Here is a 24,377-nt window from a genome sequence, read left to right as displayed (position 1 = left end):
GAAACAATATTATAGTGTCTTTCTCTTGATTTTATGGAGGGTGTCTGGCACCAAGGAAGGCATTACATTTGTACAATCATTACACCTAATGCTAATATTACTAATAACTAATATTGTGTTATTTTTATATATTTGTATGATTATGTTTTCTCTCCCTGGCATCTCATACTACAGACATCTGTATATTTATTATGATTATTATTTTTATCATTATTATTATTGGGAGTTTTAATGCCTTTATTTGATAGGCAGTGGATATAGACAGGTTGACAGTTCAGGAGTAAAACCCTGGTCTAATTATTCAGCCATCTGGTCACCCCCTATCAACAGTTTTAGCTCATCAGTTTTAGAAAAATGAAACTTTTACAAAATGCGATCAAGCTGTACCTTGGTGACTATCCATGAAATGATCAAATCATGTTAGAACAACTAAAATATCAGCAAATAAATTCCTGTATCTATTTAAAATACACAAAACAGCTGATTTGATGAATCAGTCTTTATTGTATTGAAATACAGAAAAATAACAAGAAGCAACAAACCTTATTACTGAAACATGAAATTATAGATAGACAGACTCAGAGAGAGTGGAGACTGAGAGCAGTAGCAGAGTAAAACCAGTAGCAGAGTCCCAGTGAGTCAGGTCAGGACTAACACTGGTCTCTCCTCAGTATCTCTGAGACCAGAGTCTGGGAGCCCTGGGTGGCCTCACAGGTCACAGAGACCACCTTCTGCCACTGGTCTACAGGGAGCTTCAGGGTGCTGCTCCAGCTGTAGAGGCCGTCCTTCCCCACCACCCCGGGGCTCTTGGTCTCCTCCCAGTTGCTGCCGCTGCTTCTGCCGTCCACCTTCCAGGCCAGACTCCAGTCTGAGGGGAAGCCCTTGTTGGCCAGGCACATGAGCATGGCCTTCCCCTGGTCCAGCTCCTCAGTGGAGGGGCGCAGCACGGTCAGGGTGGGACGAGTATCACCTAGGAGACACCAATCAGCTTAGAGGACAGGGACCACACAGCTGTCAATCAAACACCAGACACTTGGACACCTTTACTGTGTGAGAGTTGATTTTCTCCTTTAAGGAGTTTGTGTCAGATGTTTTTCTGCTCCACCAGTCACTCACTCACACATTGTTTCACTTCCCTTTAAGAAGCCTCTCATGCATGTCAGCACAGAGAGAATCATCGTACAGTTTGACCTGAAATATATCAAACTACACTGGAAATAACAACAGATTTTACAACGTTTTAAACTTTCTCATCAAAATCAACAAAAATCTTAATTATACATTACTTTGGTTTTCTGGGGAAACATCTACAGATACAAGTAATGATCTGAAAACCATCAAATGTTCTTCATGTGGAGTTAAACCATGCTTTAAAAAACCTTTGAATGATTTCAAACTACATCAGAAACAATGTAAAATCCAACAAAGCGATACAGATTTTCTAACATTTTCAAATATCAGTCTTCATCTTCACATTGTTTTACTTGGATGAATCTTAATCTTTAAACAAGTTATCATTTAGGTTTGAAAATAAAATCGATTCTCAGAAAACATATTTAAAATCAATTTTTAAGTTTGAACTTTTCTACAGTTCAACTTAAATTTCTTCATGACAAGACTGTGTAAAGAAAAGTTTAGTAAATCTGCTCTGAGTTCAGCTCCATGATGAAGGAGGAGAAATAAAAACAAAATTACTAAAAGTGTTATAAATAAAATAATTTTATCTGCTGCAAACATTTAAAAACTCAAATTAAAACATTACAATACATTATTTACTTTTTTAGTATTTATGCAGAAACTTACTTCCAACATCCAGTTTGGTTCCTCCACCAAAAGTCCACCACAGTGATACAAACTCATTGAGCCGTCGTACAAAAACCTCTGACTGTAGAGACACGGCTCTCTGACTTTGTCAGACTGAACTAAATCTACAGGTTCTCATGATAACACATTTAAAATAAATAGTGATGGTATATTACTTTTCCCCAGGTCTTCTCAAAACTGAAATCATTAAAATCAGAATAACACTTTCTGGATTTGAAAAACTGAACTGTTGACTGTTGCAAATTTTTTAAAGACAACATTAAAAACATTTTCTTTAGTGTTCTGACTAAGGAAGAGATGAAAATGAGGCAAACTGATTAATAAAAATCTAAAACATGAACTTACTTCCAATATCCAGTCTGGTTCCTCCACCGAACGTGTACCACAGTGATACAAACTCATTGAGCCGTCGTACAAAAACCTCTGACTGTAGAGAGACACGGCTCTCTGACTTTGAAACAAACAAACTCACCAAAATTAGTCTGTTTGTGACATTTTATCAACCTGTTTTACACCTGCCAACACAATACCAATGTTTAATTTAGGTATTTTTTCAGATAGCTATTTGAAAAAAAAAAATGGACATTTTGTATTGATACATTAAACCCTTCATTCATTCAAGCTTTTATGTGAGCTTCTAAAATCATTAAGGTTTCCCTCATTTGTAATGATGTTGAGATACAGAGAAATTCACAGAATTAAAAATATAAAGGAAGACAATAGTCAGTGATAGCAGTTGCACACTGAGATGATGTGGTTTGAGATCATTGTCTTGAATTTTCCAGGACTTGTGAGAGTGTCTTATGATTCTGAAGCAGACTTTTGGAAGCACAAGACAATTAGTAGAGCAGTTTGGTAGAGTCCTGTCGTCCAGTCTAACACAGATGTTGTACAGGGTGGTGAATGTCCAATAAAGGTTTTATGGATGATTATCACACCTCTGCACTACAGAAGACCAACCAGCTTTGTTATACAGAATGTAATGGTGAGAGTCATAGAGATCTCTGGCAATGAATCTGATAAACTGAGTGTAGGGGGTTTGAGATTAGAAGCAGTAGCATGTCTGTGGATTAAATCACCAAAATCTGGGACTGATAACTACTACTTCAACTACTATAATTCAACAGGAAGCTGAGTTTTTAACTACTGAGAAAAGACATTCTGAATAAAAGTTGTTCAGACACATGAAACCAAAACTACATAAAACTTAAGTATTAACACATCCTGAAAAACAATCTGATCAACTGATTGAACAACTTATTTTGTCTCCACACTCCACCACAATGGATCTGAAACAAAGCTATCAAGATGTGATTAAAGTGTAGACTATCAGCTTTAATTCAAAGGGTTTAACAAAAAATCTCACATTGACAGTTTAGGAATTACAGCCATTTTTATACACAGTCCCTCCATTTTCAGAGGCTGAACAGTAATTGGACAGTTGTCTGACAGTCAGTCTCATGTCCAGGTGTGGCCTGTTCCCTCATTATTTCATGACACATTCAGCAGATAAAAAGTCTGGAGTTGATTCCAAGTGTTGAATTTGTGTTTGGTAGCTGCTGATGGGAAGTTTGAATATGCAGTCCAAAGAGGTGTTGATCAAAGTGTTTAGGAGGCAGTCAGAGTGGCAGAGGTGTGTCAGGAGGATATGAGCCACACCTGAATCCACTTCTCCTGATTGCTGTATAAGAGGACTGGAGATGTCAGTTCTCTCTCTCCTCACAGCAAGAGGGGGTTTGTTTGGTTGTGTTTTGAGGTTGTATTAGTACATATTCAGTATACATCACACTTTCTCACATTCATGCACTCATCAGTAAATGTATGTATAGTTTAAATAAATATGTTTTCATTTAATTCCTAATTGTATGTGTGGTCTCCCTTGTTTGATCTGAACCTTGAGCTGGTTTTGTCATAAACCAGGGCAGGTGGTTTGCTGTCAACTCTCATGCTACCAGTGGCTTGAGATTCAGAACTTGCATATTATGGGCTAGCTGGAAGTGTATGTAACAAACTCAGTGTAACTTGTTCCCACCCACCTCTGCGCACCACCATAAAATGAATTTACTTGTAGAAGAGAGTCAATAAAATATTATGATACTGTTATCTTCCTTTATTTTAGTGCAAAACCTGATCAGGAACTAAAGCAGATTTCCTGACTATTGGCTCTACTCTCTTTAAAATGTACTGATCACATTTTCATGAATAAGAAAAGAACTGAATTTTGATCCACACCCTTACATGATTATTTTTTTCTTTTTACCCTTCACATAAATCATTGTACATAAAACACTGTGTCAGTAACAACTAACAAGTCTCTGTTGGAGTCAGTCAGATCATTTCCATAGAGAGCCACTTTGCATCAGCAGCACCATGCTCCAGTGCTCTGGGAGAGTTTATAGTCCTGAGAGTTGAAGACTGGATGACTGACAGCTGTCCTTCATGACAACAGAAGCCACAGAAATCTTCCTCATCAAAAACATGACTTTGACCTCCGTCCTCATCTGGACTCTCCTCTGCTGCTGCTTCACAGGTAAAGTCCAGAGAATCAAACTCCTCTCCTCTATCAACATCCGTCCCTCTGAAATGAAGCCCACAAAACCATGACGCTGCTTTATGTTTCTGTCTCTGTATCCTCAGAGTCCAGAGGCCAGGTCACAGTGACTCAGCCTGGAGCAGTGAGTGCTGCTCTGGGAGGCTCCATCACCATCAGATGTAGAACCAGTCAGAATGTTTATGGTTCAGACCGTTTATCCTGGTACCAACAGAGAGATGGAGAAACTCCTAAACTGCTTATTTATGCTGCTACCACTCGAGAATCAGGGATTCCAGGTCGTTTTACAGGCAGTGGATCAAACTCTGACTTCACTCTGACCATCAGTGGAGTCCAGGCTGAAGATGCAGCAGTTTACTACTGTCAGAGTTATCATGAAATCAACAGTCAGTATCTGTTCACACAGAGAAAAAGCGTTGTACAAAAACCTCCCTCAGTCAGACTGAACAGAAACTGAAGTGACTGCTGCAGCTGGAAGCTACTGCAGAGACTGATACAGTTCACTGAGGACACACACACACACACACACACACACACACACATAAAATTACTGCAAGTGGAAATCAACTGATATTTTTCATTAGTGCTTCCCACCATCCATTCATATCTCATTATAATCCCATGTCCTTATCTGATTTCCAAAAAAATATCCAGAGTCACCAACCCTGGAAAATGAATAATGAAATACCTTCTCATGACCTCTGATCTCAGCCTCACGCTGAATCACTGCTATATGTACTGTTAAAAGAGAATGTGAAGCAGAGTAGGGATTTCTGGAACAACTTCACCTACATCCAACATGCATGGAGTAGGGAGGAATGAGGAGAAAACTCCACCAACACTTGAATTATAAAAAACATCTTGATTCTTGATGACTCCACCGAGTGGTGGAAGAGAACGAGAGGTTAATAAAATTTATTTGAGGTAAACTAAACTCCCTCCTGTTGACTGCAGCTGTTGGTCTGCCTCAGACTGTATGAAACTGGTCTTCAGTTTTTCCACATGTCCACTCACTACCAGACTTTTATATATTCTCCACTTGTAAATATATCAGTATGAAGGGTGACACTCAGCACCGAGGGGGAAACAGTCTGATCTGTTGAGGACAGCTACAGTTGACTGACTGTGTGTGTTTGCATATGTGTCCTGCCTCTCTGCTCCCAGCTGTTAAGAGGCCAGTGTTGATCAGTGGCTGTCCAGGCCTTTCAGAGCCACTGACACACCAGGAGCACAATGATGATGTCTCTGACTCTACTGCTGGCCACCCTGGGGCTCCTTGTTCAGGGTGAGACTCTCTTCTGAAAACTTTGCTTCAGGATGTAACCAGGTTCACCACAATGATGTTCTGCTGTGATGGAGAAACACTGAAACAAGCAGCATCGACCTTCTTCCATCTCTTCTCCATGTTAAAGAAATGATCCTCTTCTGTTTGGATGTCGATCGTCTTTCTCCAAGCTGGATTTGTCTCAATAACCCTTCTCCTCTGTTTCATGTTTTCAGGTTCATCAGGAGACATCATCCTGACTCAGTCTCCTGGAGCTCAGTCTGTTGTTCCAGGACAGACTGTCTCTATCAGATGTAAAGCCAGTAGATCTATAGGTGATGACATGAACTGGTACCTTCAGAAACCTGGAGAACCTCCTAAACTCCTGATTGCTGATACCACATACCGTCAGTCTGGAGTTTCAGATCGTTTCAGTGCGAGTTATTCTGGAACTGACTTCACTCTGACCATCAGTAGAGTCCAGACTGAAGATGCAGGAGTTTATTACTGTCAGCAGCGTAACAGCTACCCACTCACACAGTGATACAACGTCGTACAAAAACCTTCAACTGGAGAGGAACTGATCTGACTCAACAGCTGCACAGACAAACAGTGAGCGCTGCTCTGGGAGGCTCTGTCACCATCACATGTAGTACCAGTCAGAATGTTTATCTTCATTACAACAGCCACTGTTTAGCCTGGTACCAACAGAGAGATGGAGAAACTCCTAAACTGATTATACGTGCTGCTACCAGTCGAAAATCAGGGATTCCAGATCGTTTTACAGGCAGTGGATCAAACTCTGACTTCACTCTGACCATCAGTGGAGTCCAGGCTGAAGATGCAGCAGTTTACTACTGTCAGAGTTATCATGAAATCAACAGTGAGAATGTGTTCACACAGTGAAAAAGCATTGTACAAAAACCTCCCTCAGTCAGACTGAACAGAAACTGAAGTGACTGCTGCAGCTGGAAGCTACTGCAGAGACTGATACAGTTCACTGAGGACACACACACACTAACGTTTTCCATTTCATCAAAAAGATCAGATTAATTTATATATAAAGGTTCAGTTGATCTTGTTATCTCCCTTCTCCAGGATTCAATCTATTATACACTAGTTTCCATCAAGAATTCCACCAACATCAGTCACACATCAGTTTTTTTGCAGATGACATTCTACTATACATCACAATCTAAACATTTTACCAGCTTTCAGTCCAAAACCTGATCAGTAACCAAAACACATATCTCTTATATATAAACAACAACCTTTAAAGTGACATTTATATTTCTCAGTATGATAATAAAAGATAAAATACTGTATGAGAAATAAATATCACCCAAATTTCAAAGATTACTGTTTATATTCTCTCACTTATTCTAAGTGATATCAGGCCATCCACATTATCAGTGGTCAGGACATGCTAACACAGTGAAGAGTCAAAAACCTCCCTCAGCTACTGGCTGGAGGAACATGGGCAGATGTATCATTGGTTAGATATGGTAATGTCATGATTGTGAATTGAGTAATTTGATAGAAATGGAAAGAAGTAGATCAGGACTATAAAGCCAATGATACCTCATAAAGGAACAAGGGATAGTATGAGTGAAGAGATTTTTCTTGTTGAACTTTCAAAGCTTCCTTGACAAGTAAATGTTAAAATTCCTATTCCTCTACTCTATTCTTCCTCCAGTAAAAATACTCATGTCCAGGTGTGGCCTGTTCCCTCATTATTTCATGACAAATTCAGCAGATAAAAAGTCTGGAGGTGATTCCAAGTGTTGAATTTGTGTTTGGTAGCCGTTTATCACACCACTGATAATACTGATCTACATAACCCACAGTAAATGTGTGTATAGTTTACCAGTGGTTAAATAAATGTGTTTTGCTTTAATCCTTGATTAACTGTGTGGTCTCCCTTGTTTTATTGGGAACTGGAGCTGGTTTTGTCATGAACCAGGGAGGGGTGGAGAGGTTTGCTTTTGAGTCTCACTCTACCAGTAGCTTGATTTCCAGAATCTGCATATTGTAGCTGCAAGTACATGTAACAAACTAAATGTGAGTTGTTACCACCTACCTCTGCACACCACCATAAAATTAATTTCTTTTCAGAATATTACAATACTATTATTTTAACCCATAATCTGACAGGGACAAAAGCAGAATTTCTGACTACTCTGTAATTAACTTTGAAATGTACAGAATACAAATGGCCATTGCAAACACTTGTCATCTCAGCCTAGTGCTGGTTCCACTGTTTGTACAATGTACCGATTACATTTTCACAAAAAACCTGAACTTTTTCAACCTTACATCAATAACTTTAATTTTTTCCTTTACGTGCATCATTGTACATGCAGCACTGTACCAGTAACAACTAACAAGTCTCTGTTGGAGTCAGTCAGAGCATTTCCATAGAGAGCCACTTTGCATCAGCAGCACCATGCTCCAGTGCTCTGGGAGAGTTTATAGTCCTGAGAGTTGAAGACTGGATGACTGACAGCTGTCCTTCATGACAACAGAAGCCACAGAAATCCTCCTCATCAAAAACATGACTTTGATCTCCGTCCTCATCTGGACTCTCCTCTGCTGCTGCTTCACAGGTAAAGTCCAGAGAATCAAACTCCTCTCCTCTATCAACATCCGTCCCTCTGAAATGAAGCCCACAAAACCATGACGCTGCTTTATGTTTCTGTCTCTGTATCCTCAGAGTCCAGAGGCCAGGTCACAGTGACTCAGCCTGGAGCAGTGAGATCTGCTGTGGGAGGCTCCATCACCATCACATGTAGAACCAGTCAGAATGTTTATGTTCATAACAACAACCACCGTTTAGCCTGGTACCAACAGAGAGATGGAGAAACTCCTAAACTGCTTATTTATGGTGCTTCCACTCGAGCATCAGGGATTCCAGATCGTTTTACAGGCAGTGGATCAAACTCTGACTTCACTCTGACCATCAGTGGAGTCCAGGCTGAAGATGCAGCAGTTTACTATTGTAAGGGTGAATTTGATGCCAGCCGCTGGGATCTGTTCACACAGTGGAAAAGTGTTGTACAAAAACCTCCCTCAGTCAGACTGAACAGAAACTGAAGTGACTGCTGCAGCTGGAAGCTACTGCAGAGACTGATACAGTTCACTGAGGACACACACACACACACACACATTTACACAATGTACACACAAAATGACATGAAGTGGTTTCAGCATTTTACCATTGTTACGTTGACAACCAGTGAACATGAATCAAAGTTTAATAACAAAAACTGATCCTTGTAGGAATCCAATTATTTTCTCCATCACAGCTTCTCACCATCCAGTCATATTCAGTTATGATCCAATGCTCTAATCTGATTTACCAAACATTGAAGAGGAGCCAAACTGGGACAGTTATTGAGAAAAGGCTTGGTCATGACCTTTGACCTCAGCTTCACTTTGGATCACAGCTGTCTCATCTATAACCTGCTGCTTAAGATCATGTCATGTGAACCAAAACTGAAGAGCAGCTACTGAAGGGACCTTGTATTAAAATGGTTTCAATTGTAAACCTTGACCTTTAAGTCTCAACTTAGTCAACGTGGATGTGAAGTTGTTAAAGTGCAGCATGAAGACATTTAGAAAACTCACATCACTGCTCAGAGCTGTTACTACATGAACCTGAGACACAGAAATCTGTCCAACTGTGACTGATGATGACTTCCATGACTGTACACTACTGTATATTAGGACGTCCACATGGAACATTAAATTAAAAGGTGTAGTTTTAAAAAATGATTTGATAGAGTTAAAAAGTGTGTGTTTGCATATGTGTCCCTCCTCCACAATTATTATTTATTTCTCAGTAAAACAGGTTTGAAATTAGATATTTTTGAAAAAAAAAAAAATCTCCAATAAATCCAGTAAAATATAAACAGTTTTCACAGACACATATTTATTGTAGATGTCCCACAGTAAAGTTTAATAATGATGATGTATGCCAGTGAATTAGGGAAGACATTTTCATTAAACTCAAAACAAAACTACATGAGAATAAAATTATACACACCCTGATCAATATTTTGATAAAGTGATTGATCCATTGATAAACAGCATCATCAGACTGATCAACTCTCTGTTGGAGTCAGTCAGAGCATTTCCATAGAGAGCCACTTTGCATCAGCAGCACCATGCTCCAGTGCTCTGGGAGAGTTTATAGTCCTGAGAGTTGAAGACTGGATGACTGACAGCTGTCCTTCATGACAACAGAAGCCACAGAAATCCTCCTCATCAAAAACATGACTTTGATCTCCGTCCTCATCTGGACTCTCCTCTGCTGCTGCTTCACAGGTAAAGTCCAGAGAATCAAACTCCTCTCCTCTATCAACATCCGTCCCTCTGAAATGAAGCCCACAAAACCATGACGCTGCTTTATGTTTCTGTCTCTGTATCCTCAGAGTCCAGAGGCCAGGTCACAGTGACTCAGCCTGGAGCAGTGAGATCTGCTGTGGGAGGCTCCGTCAGCATCAGATGTAGGACCAGTCAGAATGTTCATCTTCATTACAACAGCCACTGTTTAGCCTGGTACCAACAGAGAGATGGAGAAACTCCTAAAATGCTTATTTACCTTGCTAGCAGTCGAGCATCAGGGATTCCAGATCGTTTTACAGGCAGAGGATCAAACTCTGACTTCACTCTGACCATCAGTGGAGTCCAGGCTGAAGATGCAGCAGTTTACTACTGTCAGAGTTATCACATCATCAACAGTCAGTACTTGTTCACACAGTGAAAAAACATCGTACAAAAACCTCCCTCAGTCAGACTGAACAGAAACTGAAGTGACTGCTGCAGCTGGAAGCTACTGCAGAGACTGATACAGTTCACTGAGGACACACACACACACAGAAACATACACAAACACACGCACATGTGGACACAATGTACACACAAAATGACATGAAGTGGATTCAACATTTCACTATTGTTGCTGTGACGATCAATTAAAGTGTGTCAAAACATGTTTTATAACATAAACTGATCTCGGTGGAAATCATATTATTTTCTCCACCACAGATTCTCACCATCCATTCATATCTAGATATAATCCCATGTTTTTATCTGATTTGCCAAAAATTCAAGAGGAGCCAACCAGGAACAGTTATTGAGAATAGGCTTAATCATGACCTTTGACCTCAGCTTAACACTGGATCATAGCTGTCTCATCTACAACATGATGCATATGTTGGAATCAGTCAGAGCATTTCCATAGAGAGCCACTTTGCATCAGCAGCACCATGCTCCAGTGCTCTGGGAGAGTTTATAGTCCTGAGAGTTGAAGACTGGATGACTGACAGCTGTCCTTCATGACAACAGAAGCCACAGAAATCCTCCTCATCAAAAACATGACTTTGATCTCCGTCCTCATCTGGACTCTCCTCTGCTGCTGCTTCACAGGTAAAGTCCAGAGAATCAAACTCCTCTCCTCTATCAACATCCGTCCCTCTGAAATGAAGCCCACAAAACCATGACGCTGCTTTATGTTTCTGTCTCTATATCCTCAGAGTCCAGAGGCCAGGTCACAGTGACTCAGCCTGGAGCAGTGAGATCTGCTGTGGGAGGCTCCATCACCATCACATGTAGAACCAGTCAGAATGTTAATTTTTGGAACAACAACCACCTTTTAGCCTGGTACCAACAGAAAGATGGAGAAAGTCCTAAACTGCTTGTTTACTTTGCTAACCGTCGAGAATCAGGGATTCCAGATCGTTTTACAGGCAGTGGATCAAACTCTGACTTCACTCTGACCATCAGTGGAGTCCAGGCTGAAGATGCAGCAGTTTACTACTGTCAGAGTTTTCACTATATCAACAGTCAGAGGGTGTTCACACAGTGAAAAAGCGTCGTACAAAAACCTCCCTCAGTCAGACTGAACAGAAACTGAACTGACTGCTGCAGCTGGAAGCTACTGCAGAGACTGATACAGTTCACTGAGGACACACACACACACACACATGCAGTACCGTCATTCCCTATAAATCTACCAACATCTCAGACTATTCAGAGTCACACATCACAAAATCAACTTTTATGCAGATGACATTCTACTATACATCATAATCTAATCATCCTCCAGGCTCTCAGTCCCAAACCTGACCAGTAATCAAAGCAACCTCTCCACTTCTACATGAACAGCACAGTGTAAACTGTTATTTTTACATTTCCATGTATGATAATGTTTAACCAAATACTGTATGAGAAATGAAAGATAGAAATTCCAGAAAACCATACAAACATACACCTATATTCATGATCAGCTTGTGATGAAACATCATATTGCCATCTCCTGATTAGATCATCTGCTACATGAGGCCATAAGTATTTGGACAGTGACACAATTTGCACAATTTTTCCTCCACACTCCACCACAATGGATCTGAAACAAAGCTATCAAGATGTGATTAAAGTGTAGACTATCAGCTTTAATTGAAAGAATTTAACAAAAAATACCACATTAACTGTTTTAGGACTTAGATCCATTTTAATACACAGTCCCTCCATTTTCAGAGGCTGAACAGTAATTGGACAGTTGACTGACAGTCAGTCTCATGTCCAGGTGTGGCCTGTTCCCTCATTATTTCATGACAAATTCAGCAGATAAAAAGTCTGGAGTTAATTCCAAGTGTTCAATTTGTATTTGGTAGCTGTTTATCACACCACTGATAATACTGATCTACATAACCCACAGTACATTTGTGTATAGTTTACCAGTAGTTAAATAAATGTGTTTTGCTTTAATCCCTGATTGTCTCTGTGGTCTCCCTTGTGTCATTCAGAACTTAAGCTGGTCTCGTCATGAACCAGGGAGGGGTGGAGAGGTTTGCTTTTGAGTCTCATTCTACCAGTAGCTTGATTTCCAGAACCTGCATATTGTAGCTGCCAGTACATGTAAAAGACTAAAGGTGCATTGTTACTACCCACCTCTGCACACCACCATAAAATCAATTTCTTTTTAGAATATTATAATACTATTATTTCAACCCATAATCTGATCAGGAACAATCAGTTTCAATCAGATCCATCAGTTTCATTCTCAGGATTTTATGGGCGGGTCTAAAATGGCGGCTCGATGACGAACTGGAGCCACCACTCAGCATAACCCCGCCCCTAACAATGTGACCGTTATAAGTACCAGCGCTGCGTCAGCATCAACGCTCCTCCTGTTTGACTGCAGGTCGTTTCACTCTGATTTTTGTGATATATTCGATGGTGATGATGTAAAGATGATGAAGAGAAGATCTCCGCTGACACTGTCTTGCTTATATATAGAAGTTTATTGCAAAGAAGTCCAGCATCAAAACAAGCACTGCAGTAGCCTGTGAGAGGATCTGAGCCACTATGGATCACTCTCCTAACAGCTCTCAACATCAGCATATATATATGTTAGTCGTCTTTATGATTTACAGCGAGACATCGGGATCTCACTCAATGACCTCACTTTTCCAAGAAACAGAGAGAAGGGAGGAAAGGCCCTCTCTCTGTTCCTTATATGTATATGTTCATGGCTACTAACCTAAACATGAACCCAAAGAATAGAAAGACATACATGGAGCTTCAGGCATTCGAAGAAAGTAAAAACCATATATGGAACGTCAGACACTACATTAGTTTTATAAACTTTCATCTGAGACATCGGGAATCCAACATTAATTTGCTGTCACTTTTCAATGAGGCCAAATCAACCATGCCCCGCCCACCTCAACCTCCACCCCCATCCTTCTGTCCGGCTGACGTTGCTCACTGTCTGTGTGTGTGTCTAATGTGTGTATCCTTTGATGACTCAAACACGAACGTCTGGAAAACTCCAAGGCAGCTAGTATCTGTTTTACAGTTTATGGTGCTAGCAGGATGCTAACAGGGTGCTAACGGTTACTGTGATGCAGCATTAGAGTGGGCGTGGTTTCAGCGCCTACAGCAGACACGCCCCCAGCGTCTCACAGAGAGCTGCTCATTTTATCATGATTTTGAAACCTAATTTTATATATTTGCCAATATTTTTTAATCATTTAAATTTAGCTGAGTGGTTTATAACATTTTCCTGTGGTGTAACTGACTCAGAGCACATAGGCTACGTGTTACTGCCTTACACAGACTTTAACTGTAGTCCCTGGACTGATGTTAGAAGGTCATCATAAACAAAGAAAGATTAAAATGATCTGCAAAGTTATTTAACATAAGATTATTCTAAGCATTCAAAGAAATAATTAAAACAGAAAAGAATATATGTTTTTGTAAAAAGGACACCATCACTGCACTGTTAAGGGTATCAATTTACGTGGAGCAAAGAAGCACACAATAGAATATGTGTAAAGTTATGAAATGAGGAATATTAATTTTATCTGTGCTTGATTTGCTTGTTGAGTACAGAACCACTTTGCAACACGCACAAAGAGCACACAGGGTGAATATTATGAATAAAATTGTATGGAGGACATGCCCTCCACTACAAAACCTGTTTCATAATAGTTATATTTTATGAAGTATTTGTGAGACAAAATTACTGAAGTGAAACATTTGTCACAAAAACTAGATATTATATATAAACAGCATCATCAGAGTGATCAACTCTCTGTAGGAGTCAGTCAGAGCATTTCCATAGAGAGCCACTTTGCATCAGCAGCACCATGCTCCAGTGCTCTGGGAGAGTTTATAGTCCTGAGAGTTGAAGACTGGATGACTGACAGCTGTCCTTCATGACAACAGAAGCCACAGAAATCCTCCTCATCAAAAACATGACTTTGACCTCCGTCCTCATCTGGACTCTCCTCTGCTGCTGCTTCACAGGTAAAGTCCAGAGAATCAAACTCCTCTCCTCTATCAACATCCGTCCCTCTGAAATGAAGCCCACAAAACCATGACGCTGCTTTATGTTTCTGTCTCTGTATTCTCAGAGTCCAGAGGCCAGGTCACAGTGACTCAGCCTGGAGCAGTGAGATCTGCTCTGGGAGACTCTGTCACCATCACATGTAGAACCAGTCAGGATGTTTATGTTTCAAACCGTTTATCCTGGTACCAACAGAGAGATGGAGAAACTCCTAAACTGCTTATTTATGCTGCTACCAGTCAAGTATCAGGGATTCCAGATCGTTTTACAGGCAGTGGATCAAACTCTGACTTCACTCTGACCATCAGTGGAGTCCAGGCTGAAGATGCAGCAGTTTACTACTGTCAGAGTTTTCACTATATCAACAGTCAGTATCTGTTCACACAGTGAAAAAGCGTCGTACAAAAACCTCCCTCAGTCAGACTGAACAGAAACTGAAGTGACTGCTGCAGCTGGAAGCTACTGCAGAGACTGATACAGTTCACTGAGGACACACACACACACACACACACATGCACACACACACCCTGAATCACACACTAAGAAATCAGTTTTTGTGTAGATGACATTCTACTATTCATCACAATATCACTGTTACTTTGTAAAAATAATGACTCAAGTTAAATTAGTCATCAATTTAAATGATTGACTTAGAGTACAAAACTATCATCTGAAAAAATGACCTTATTAGCGAGTGATTTAGTAGGAAAACAATAAAACAAACCCACACATACACTTTTATACAGTCAGGTCCATAAGTATTTGATCAATTACACAGTTTGTATAATTTTTCCTCTGTACACCACCACAATGGATCTGAAATGAATCCATCAAGATGTGATTAAACTGTAGACTATCAGCTTTAATTCAAAGGGTTTAACAAAAAATATCACATTAACTGTTTAGGAATTACAGTCATTTTAATACACAGTCCCTCCATTTTCAGAGGCTGAACAGTAATTGGACAGTTGACTGACAGTCAGTCTCATGTCCAGGTGTGGCCTGTTCCCTCATTATTTCATGACACATTCAGCAGATAAAAAGTCTGGAGTTGATTCCAAGTGTTGAATCTGTGTTTGGTAGCTGTTGATGGGAAGTTTGAATATGCAGTCCAAAGAGGTGTTGATCAAAGTGTTTAGGAGGCAGTCAGAGTGGCAGAGGTGTGTCAGGAGGATATGAGCCACACCTGAATCCACTTCTCCTGATTGCTGTATAAGAGGACTGGAGATGTCAGTTCTCTCTGTCCTCACAGCAAGAGGGGGTTTGTTTGGTTGTGTTTTGAGGTTGTATTAGTACACATTCAGTATACATCACACTTTCTCACATTCATGCACTCATCACACCACTGATAATACTGATCTACATAACCCACGGTACATTTGTGTATGGTTCATGATTATTCATGTTGTCTTCCGTGTTTCACTTGGACCTTGAGCTGGTTTTGTCCTGAACCAGGGAGGGGTGGAGAGGTTTGCTTTTGAATCTCATGTTACCATTTTCTTGATTTCCAGAAGCATAAAATGAATGTATTTGAGGATGAAAATCAATAAAACAAAATTACTTTACCATTATTTTCATGTCTTTAAGTTCATAATCTGATCAGGAACTTAATCAGATTTTCTGACTATTTCCACTTACTTTTGAAATGTACAGAATACAAATTTCCATTGCACACATCTGTTATCTCAGCCTTGTGCTGGTTCTACTCTCTTTACAATGAACTGATTCCATTTTCATGCAGAACTAAAAATGCATTTAACTCTGCACCCTTTAACAACTGAGCTTTGTCAACCTTATATTATTAACTTTTTCAAGTATTCCCTTCACATTAATCCTTGTAGTACATACAACGCTGTACCAGTAACAACTAACAAGTCTCTGAACTTTTTTAACCTTACATCATTAATTTTAATTTTCTCCCTTCACATGCATCATTGTACATGCAACACTGTGTCAGTAACAACTAACAAGTCTCTGTTGGAGTCAGTCAGATCATTTCCATAGAGAGCCACTTTGCATCAGCAGCACCATGCTCCAGTGCTCTGGGAGAGTTTATAGTCCTGAGAGTTGAAGACTGGATGACTGACAGCTGTCCTTCATGACAACAGAAGCCACAGAAATCCTCCTCATCAAAAACATGACTTTGATCTCCGTCCTCATCTGGACTCTCCTCTGCTGCTGCTTCACAGGTAAAGTCCAGAGAATCAAACTCCTCTCCTCTATCAACATCCGTCCCTCTGAAATGAAGCCCACAAAACCATGTTTTATGTTTCTGTCTCTGTATCCTCAGAGTCCAGAGGCCAGGTCACAGTGACTCAGCCTGGAGCAGTGAGATCTGCTCTGGGAGGATCTGTCTCCATCAGATGTAGGACCAGTCAGGATGTTTATTATAGCAGCCCATACCACTATTTAGCCTGGTACCAACAGAGAGATGGAGAAACTCCTAAACTGCTTATTTATGTTGCTACCGATCGAGTATCAGGGATTCCAGATCGTTTTACAGGCAGTGGATCAAACTCTGACTTCACTCTGACCATCAGTGGAGTCCAGGCTGAAGATGCAGCAGTTTACTACTGTCAGAGTCTTCACTATATCAACAGTCAGTGGGTGTTCACACAGTGAAAAAGCGTCGTACAAAAACCTCCCTCAGTCAGACTGAACAGAAACTGAAGTGACTGCTGCAGCTGGAAGCTACTGCAGAGACTGATACAGTTCACTGAGGACACACACACACACACATACACACACACACACGCACTACCCTTATTTCCTATAAATGCACCAACATCTCAGACTATTCAGAGTCACAAATCACAAAATCAACCTTTACACAGATGACATTCTATTATACATCACAATAGCATCATCCTCCAGGCCCCTTAGTCCCACACCTGACCAGTAATCAAAGCACTCACTCGTTTGCTACATAAACAGCACAGTTTACACTCATTGGTTAGAAGTGGTGATGTCATGATTGCGATTTAAGTAGTTTGACAGAAATGGAAAGAAGAAGAGGAGGACTATAAAGCCAGTGATACCCCATAAAGGAACAAGGGATAGTATGAGTGAAGAGATCTTCCTTGTTGAACTTTCAAAGCTTCCTTGACAAGTAAATGTTAAAATTCCTATTCCTCTACTCTATTCTTCCTCCAGTAAAAATACTCATGTCCAGGTGTGGCCTGTTCCCTCGTTATTTCATGACAAATTCAGCAGATAAAAAGTCTGGAGTTGATTCCAAGTGTTGAATTTGTGTTTGGTAGCTGTTGATGGGAAGTTTGAATATGCAGTCCAAAGAGGTGTTGATCAAAGTGTTTAGGAGGCAGTCAGAGTGGCAGAGGTGTGTCAGGAGGATATGAGCCACACCTGAATCCACTTAGCCCATAATCTGATCAGAAACTAAAAGAGATTTTCTGGCTACTCCTGCTTAAAATGTAAATACACATAGCTGAAAAGTCAATCTGTCATCTAAGTCTAGTATTGGTTCTCCTTGATTTAGTGTACTGATTACATTTTGATAAAAAAATTAAAAGCACATTCATCTCTGCACTATTTAAAAGCAGAACTTTATCAACCTTTTCTTTCTCCCTCCACATAAATCATTGTTCATACAACACAGTGTCAGTAACAACTAACAAGTTGGAGTCAGTCAGATCATTTCCATAGAGAGCCACTTTGCATCAGCAGCACCATGCTCCAGTGCTCTGGGAGAGTTTATAGTCCTGAGAGTTGAAGACTGGATGACTGACAGCTGTCCTTCATGACAACAGAAGCCACAGAAATCCTCCTCATCAAAAACATGACTTTGATCTCTGTCCTCATCTGGACTCTCCTCTGCTGCTGCTTCACAGGTAAAGTCCAGAGAATCAAACTCCTCTCCTCTATCAACATCCGTCCCTCTGAAATGAAGCCCACAAAACCATGACGCTGCTTTATGTTTCTGTCTCTGTATCCTCAGAGTCCAGAGGCCAGGTCACAGTGACTCAGCCTGGAGCAGTGAGCGCTGCTCTGGGAGGCTCTGTCACCATCACATGTAGAACCAGTCAGAATGTTTATAGTTCAAACCGTTTAGCTTGGTACCAACAGAGAGATGGAGAAACTCCTAAACTGCTTATTTACTATGCTACAACTCGAGTATCAGGGATTCCAGATCGTTTTACAGGCAGTGGATCAAACTCTGACTTCACTCTGACCATCAGTGGAGTCCAGGCTGAAGATGCAGCAGTTTACTACTGTCAGAGTTATCACTACATCAACAGTCAGAATGTGTTCACACAGTGAAAAAGCGTCGTACAAAAACCTCCCTCAGTCAGACTGAACAGAAACTGAAGTGACTGCTGCAGCTGGAAGCTACTGCAGAGACTGATACAGTTCACTGAGGACACACACACACACACACACACACACACACAGATGTGCATATAAAAATTTGCTTAGATATGTTTATCTAACAGTCAACTCATAATCCACACAGGTATACATAATTGTAACATGGTTCAACAGAGAATATATGAGCTCACAAGAATTTACCACAATATTGAACACGGTTATTTATTACTCCACTACTGTTTTGATGGTCTGCTGATGACATCTTATTATACATCACAAAATGCTCACCTTGAATAATCTCAGTCCATCATCCAACCAAAGATTATTTTATTTTCATCACAGATGTGTTCATTTAATGTCATTTATTTATTCATTGATTTAACAGGGCCTGTGCACATAAACAAATATTGCTGTCAATGAGCTAAAGTTGTGTGGTATATTAGATGGTGATGTTGATGTGAAGATGATGAAGAGAAGATCTCCGCTGACACTGACTTACTTGTATATAGAAGTTTATTACAAAGTAGTTCAGCATCGGACAAGCACTGCAGTAGCCTGTGAGAGGATCCGAGCCAATATGGATCTCTCTCCCTAACAGCTCTGAACACCAGTATATATATATGTTAGTCGTCTTTACGATTTACAGCAAGACATTGGGCTCTCACTCAATGACCTCACTTTTTCCAAGAGGCAGAGAGAAGGGAGGAAAGACCCTCTCCCTGTTCCTTATATGTATATGTTCATGGCTACTAACCTAAACATGAACCCAAAGAATAGAAAGACATACATGGAGCTTCAGGCATTGCAAAAGAGTAAAAACCATATATGGAACGTCAGACACTACATTGACTAGAACATTTTTTAAGTCAGTGTAAAGCAAATTCAGAGATTTGTCTCTAAACACCTTCTTTATGTCAGAAAATAGTTCCTGAAAACATGTGTAAAGTCTGTAAACTGTGTGTTACTGCATTGAGGAGTTAGATCGTTTCACAGTTTTCCATCAGTTTCTCAGGATTTTAAGGGCGGGTCTGAAACGGTGGTTCAATGACGCAGTGGAGCCACCACTCAGCATAACCCCGCCCCTAAGAATGTGACCGTTATAAATAACAGCGCTGCGTCAGCATCAACGCTCCTCCTGCTTGACTGCAGGTCGTTTCACTCTGGTTAGTTTTACAAACTTTGATCTGAGACATCGGGAATCCAACGTTAATCTGCTGTCACTTTTGAATGAGGCCGAACCGACTGTGCCCCGCCCACCTCAACCTCCACCCCCATCCTTCTGTCCCGCTGTGTGTGTGTGTGTGTGTGTGTGTCTCTAATGTGTGTATTCTTTGATGACTTAAACACGAACGTCTGGGCAACTCCAAGGCAGCTAGTATCTGTTTTACAGTTTATCATATAAAGGGTGCTAACAGGATGCTAACAGGGTGCTAACGGTCACTGTGATGCAGTGTTAGAGTGGGCGTGGTTTCAGCGCCTGCAGCAGACACGCCCCCAGCGTCTCAGAGAGAGCTGCTCATTTTATCATGATTTGAAACCTAATTTCATATATTTGCCGATTTTCTTAATCATTTAAATTTAGCTGAGTGGTTTATAACACATTTTCCTGTGGTGTGACTGACTCAGAGCACATAGGCTACGTGTTACTGCCTTACACAGACTTTAACTGTAGTCCCTGGACTGATGTTAGAAGGTCATCATAAACAAAGAAAGATTAAAATGATCTGCAAAGTTATTTAACATAAGATTATTCTAAGCATTCAAAGAAATAATTAAAACAGAAAAGAATATATGTTTTTTAAAAAGGACACCATCACTGCACTGTTAAGGGTATCAATTTATGTGGAGCAAAGAAGCACACAATAAAATATGTACAAAGCTATGAAATGTGGAATATTAATGTTATCTGTGCTTGATTTGCTTGTTGAGCACACAACTACTTTGTAACACACACAAAGAGCACACAGGGTGAATATTATGAATAAAAGTGCATAGAGGACATGCCCTCCACTACAAAACCTGTTTCATAATAGTTATATTTTATGAAGTATTTGTGAGACAAAATTACTGAAGTGAAACATTTGTCACAAAAACTAGATATTATATATAAACAGCATCATCAGAGTGATCAACTCTCTGTAGGAGTCAGTCAGAGCATTTCCATAGAGAGCCACTTTGCATCAGCAGCACCATGCTCCAGTGCTCTGGGAGAGTTTATAGTCCTGAGAGTTGAAGACTGGATGACTGACAGCTGTCCTTCATGACAACAGAAGCCACAGAAATCCTCCTCATCAAAAACATGACTTTGATCTCCGTCCTCATCTGGACTCTCCTCTGCTGCTGCTTCACAGGTAAAGTCCAGAGAATCAAACTCCTCTCCTCTATCAACATCCGTCCCTCTGAAATGAAGCCCACAAAACCATGACGCTGCTTTATGTTTCTGTCTCTGTATCCTCAGAGTCCAGAGGCCAGGTCACAGTGACTCAGTCTGGAGCAGTGAGATCTGCTCTGGGAGGCTCCGTCACCATCACATGTAGAACCAGTCAGGATGTTTATGTTTATAACAACAACCACCTTTTAGCCTGGTACAAACAGAAAGATGGAGAAACTCCTAAACTGCTCATTTACCGTGCTTCCACTCGAGCATCAGGGAGTCCAGGTCGTTTTACAGGCAGTGGATCAAACTCTGACTTCACTCTGACCATCAGTGGAGTCCAGGCTGAAGATGCAGCAGTTTACTACTGTCAGAGTCTTCACTATATCAACAGTAAAGATGTGTTCACACAGTGAAAAAGCGTCGTACAAAAACCTCCTCAAAAACTGAAGTGACTGCTGCAGCTGGAAGCTACTGCAGAGACTGATACAGTTCACTAGACATGGATGTCCTCCTTCACTACTCTTGTTGATGCTTTCATGAAGAATCACACAAAAATCAAAGGCATCTTTGTGCAGTCATACCACCATAAAATCTATACTGTTGACATTCTGCTTTATTTCACAATTTTCTTTCCTTCCTTCCATCTCAAGTTAGATAGAAACAATATTATAGTGTCTTTCTCTTGATTTTATGGAGGGTGTCTAGTACCAAGGAAGGCATTACATTTGTACAATCATTACACCTAATGCTAATATCATACTCATACTCATACTATAGACATCTGTATATTTTATTATGATGATGATGATGATGATTATTATTATTATTATTATTGGGGGCTTTTATGCCTTTATTTGATAGGCAGTGGATATAGACAGGTTGACAGTTCAGGAGTAAAACCCTGGTCTAATTATTCAGCCATCTGGTCACCCCCTATCAACAGTTTTAGCTCATCAGTTTTAGAAAACTGAAATTTTTACAAAATTCGATCAAGCTGTACCTTGGTGACTATCCATGAAATGATCAAATCATGTTAGAACAACTAAAATATCAGCAAATAAATCCCTGTATCTATTTAAAATACACAAAACAGCTGATTTGATGAATCAGTCTTTATTGTATTGAAATACAGGAAAATAAGAAGAGGCAACAAAACTTATTACTGAAACATGAAATTATAGACAAACAGATTCAGAGAGAGTGGAGACTGAGAGCAGTAGCAGAGTAAAACCAGTAGCAGAGTCCCAGTGAGTCAGGTCAGGACTAACACTGGTCTCTCCTCAGTATCTCTGAGACCAGAGTCTGGGAGCCCTGGGTGGCCTCACAGGTCACAGAGACCACCTTCTGCCACTGGTCTACAGGGAGCTTCAGGGTGCTGCTCCAGCTGTAGAGGCCGTCCTTCCCCACCACCCCGGGGCTCTTGGTCTCCTCCCAGTTGCTGCCGCTGCTTCTGCCGTCCACCTTCCAGGCCAGACTCCAGTCTGAGGGGAAGCCCTTGTTGGCCAGGCACATGAGCATGGCCTTCCCCTGGTCCAGCTCCTCAGTGGAGGGGCGCAGCACGGTCAGGGTGGGACGAGTATCACCTAGGAGACACCAATCAGCTTAGAGGACAGGGACCACACAGCTGTCAATCAAACACCAGACACTTGGACACCTTTACTGTGTGAGAGTTGATTTTCTCCTTTAAGGAGTTTGTGTCAGATGTTTTTCTGCTCCACCAGTCACTCACTCACACATTGTTTCACTTCCCTTTAAGAAGCCTCTCATGCATGTCAGCACAGACAGAATCATCGTACAGTTTGACCTGAAATACATCAAACTACACTGGAAATAACAACAGGTTTTACAAAGTTTTAAACTTTCTCATCAAAATCAACAAAAATCTTAATTATACATTACTTTGGTTTTCTGGGGAAACATCTACAGATACAAGTAATAATCTGAAAACCATCAAATGTTCTTCATGTGGAGTTAAACCATGCTTTAAAAAACCTTTCAATGATTTCAAACTACATCAGAAACAATGTAAAATCCAACAAAGCGATACAGATTTTCTAACCTTTTCAAATATCAGTCTTCATCTTCACATTGTTTTACTTCACTTGGATGAATCTTAATCTTTAAACAAGTTATCATTTAGGTTTGAAAATAAAATCGATTCTAAGAAAACATATTTAAAATCAATTTTTAAGTTTGAACTTTTCTACAGTTCAACTTAAATTTCTTCATGACAAGACTGTGTAAAGAAAAGTTTAGTAAATCTGCTCTGAGTTCAGCTCCATGATGAAGGAGGAGAAATAAAAACAAAATTACTAAAAGTGTTATAAATAAAATAATTTTATCTGCTGCAAACATTTAAAAACTCAAATTAAAACATTACAATACATTATTTACTTTTTTAGTATTTATGCAGAAACTTACTTCCAATATCCAGTTTGGTTCCTCCACCAAAAGTCCTCCACAGTGATACAAACTCATTGAGCCGTCGTACAAAAACCTCTGACTGTAGAGACACGGCTCTCTGACTTTGTCAGACTGAACTAAATCTACAGGTTCTCATGATAACACATTTAAAATAAATAGTGATGGTATATTACTTTTCCTCAGGTCTTCTCAAAACTGAAGTCATTAAAATCAGAATAACACTTTCTGGATTTGAAAAACTGAACTGTTGACTGTTGCAAATTTTTTAAAGACAACATTAAAAACATTTTCTTTAGTGTTCTGACTAAGGAAGAGATGAAAATGAGGCAAACTGATTAATAAAAATCTAAAACATGAACTTACTTCCAATATCCAGTTTGGTTCCTCCACCGAACGTGAGCCACAGTGATACAAACTCATTGAGCCGTCGTACAAAAACCTCTGACTGTAGAGAGACACGGCTCTCTGACTTTGAAACAAACAAACTCACCAAAATTAGTCTGTAACATTTCTTTCTGCTTATTTTAAAATCTGACAATAACACTGTGTGTTTTAAAAATGTGAATATAGAACATGGAACTTTCCTAGTAATACTTCAAAATATAAGAAAGAAACAGACTCATTTAAATTAGTCTCTTAGTAACATTTAGTACATTTAGTACCAATATTGTATTTTGGTATTTGTTCATACATATCTCGATTTGAATGAAAAATGAACCTTTACATTAAAACACCTTCCATTAAAATAATAATT

At 40.0% G+C, this 24,377-nt stretch overlaps 7 gene segments (V, D, J or C); 5 read left to right on the top strand and 2 right to left on the bottom strand.

The window, feature by feature from the left end:
• Positions 1–484: 484 nt before the first annotated feature.
• Positions 485–24,147, bottom strand: LOC108887598 (Ig kappa-b4 chain C region-like). The segment is given in 2 exon segments: positions 485–970; positions 23,987–24,147. A coding segment is annotated over 1 exon segment (255 nt).
• LOC127141182 (Ig kappa chain V region 3381-like) lies at positions 4,147–4,847 on the top strand. The segment is given in 2 exon segments: positions 4,147–4,354; positions 4,462–4,847. Coding segments are annotated over 2 exon segments (462 nt in total).
• Positions 5,531–6,384, top strand: LOC108887568 (Ig kappa chain V region GOM-like). The segment is given in 2 exon segments: positions 5,531–5,660; positions 5,876–6,384. Coding segments are annotated over 2 exon segments (360 nt in total).
• Positions 10,647–11,584, top strand: LOC108887546 (Ig kappa chain V region 3381-like). The segment is given in 2 exon segments: positions 10,647–11,069; positions 11,177–11,584. Coding segments are annotated over 2 exon segments (423 nt in total).
• Positions 18,158–18,851, top strand: LOC108887558 (Ig kappa chain V region 3381-like). The segment is given in 2 exon segments: positions 18,158–18,344; positions 18,452–18,851. Coding segments are annotated over 2 exon segments (414 nt in total).
• On the top strand, positions 20,970–21,808 carry LOC108887549 (Ig kappa chain V region 3381-like). The segment is given in 2 exon segments: positions 20,970–21,173; positions 21,281–21,808. Coding segments are annotated over 2 exon segments (423 nt in total).
• Positions 22,297–24,043, bottom strand: LOC108887597 (Ig kappa-b4 chain C region-like). The segment is given in 3 exon segments: positions 22,297–22,782; positions 23,621–23,720; positions 23,987–24,043. Coding segments are annotated over 3 exon segments (477 nt in total).
• Positions 24,148–24,377: the final 230 nt, after the last annotated feature.

The sequence above is a fragment of the Lates calcarifer genome, linkage group LG3 (genome assembly GCF_001640805.2).
Source record: "Lates calcarifer isolate ASB-BC8 linkage group LG3, TLL_Latcal_v3, whole genome shotgun sequence".
Classification (NCBI taxonomy): Eukaryota; Metazoa; Chordata; class Actinopteri; family Centropomidae; genus Lates; species Lates calcarifer.
Note: the sequence above shows the minus strand (reverse complement) of the source record. Positions and strands in the feature narration are given on the sequence as shown.